The sequence below is a fragment of the Papilio polytes genome, unplaced genomic scaffold, assembly GCF_000836215.1.
Source record: "Papilio polytes unplaced genomic scaffold, Ppol_1.0 DF823934.1, whole genome shotgun sequence".
Lineage (NCBI taxonomy): Eukaryota > Metazoa > Arthropoda > Insecta > Lepidoptera > Papilionidae > Papilio > Papilio polytes.
In genome coordinates, this window is record NW_013525270.1 from 4,880 (window position 1) to 5,636 (window position 757).

General features: G+C 42.3%; 1 protein-coding gene across 1 annotated transcript in view; it reads right to left on the reverse strand.

Annotated features, from left to right (window-relative positions):
* LOC106101945 (WD repeat and FYVE domain-containing protein 3) overlaps positions 1-757 on the reverse strand; it is a 16,009-nt gene that overhangs the window by 4,717 nt on the left and 10,535 nt on the right. The window contains exons 20-21 of the mRNA XM_013281335.1: positions 134-493; positions 5-66 (exon numbers count right to left, since the gene is read on the reverse strand). Coding sequence (XP_013136789.1) covers positions 5-66; positions 134-493 — 422 coding nt within the window. The remainder of the gene's footprint in view (positions 1-4; positions 67-133; positions 494-757) is intronic.

The following is a 757-nucleotide window of genomic DNA, read 5'->3' on the forward strand; positions in this document are numbered from 1 at the left end:
GCACTCTACATCTTGTGCCATCGCTATCAGCCCCAGTAATACTGAACATCCACCCACTGTGTCAATCTAAAAAAATAAAAGTTAATAAGACGATATGTATACGAACAAGAAATATTCAAGTTAATTTACTTACCATAATAGCTGCAGGTTTAGGACAGAACACTCTAACACCCAAATATCCGACCACAGTGCCGCCCAAGCACCTCGCCGGGCCCATGAGGTGACCGGCAGAGTTGTGCAACACTCTTATAGGCGTGGCATTCTCGTGCGAGGACATTCCGAGCTGCTTCGCTATCGCCTTGTTGTCGTTCTTGCTGTACACTTTGCGTATCTTGGCCAAAGTGAGCTGAGACATGGCGCGCGCGTTGATGCCGAATACCACCTTCTCCTCGGCCACCAGCGGCGTCAGCGGCTCCTGGTTCTGTCCGGGCAGCGTGCCCACATAATGTGGCCCCAGTTGGTAGATCACTGATACAGTTTGTGCTGAAAGGACCTGTAAGAAATATTCATATTTTTAATATGTTTTTGACAACAAAATTACTTTTTTTAGATAAATTACAATTTGAGATAATGAAGTAAACACTACATTTATTGAACAAGACAACTTAGAGTTAACGGTTATTTATATGTTCGAACAAAAATCAGTAAAACCCAGCTTATAAATGTACGAAAAAATGTCTGTTAGTGACACACGGCTAGTTTCCTTTTATTAACCCTTCGTTTGCACCACTGACTGCTATCTAAGTATTTTTTTTTT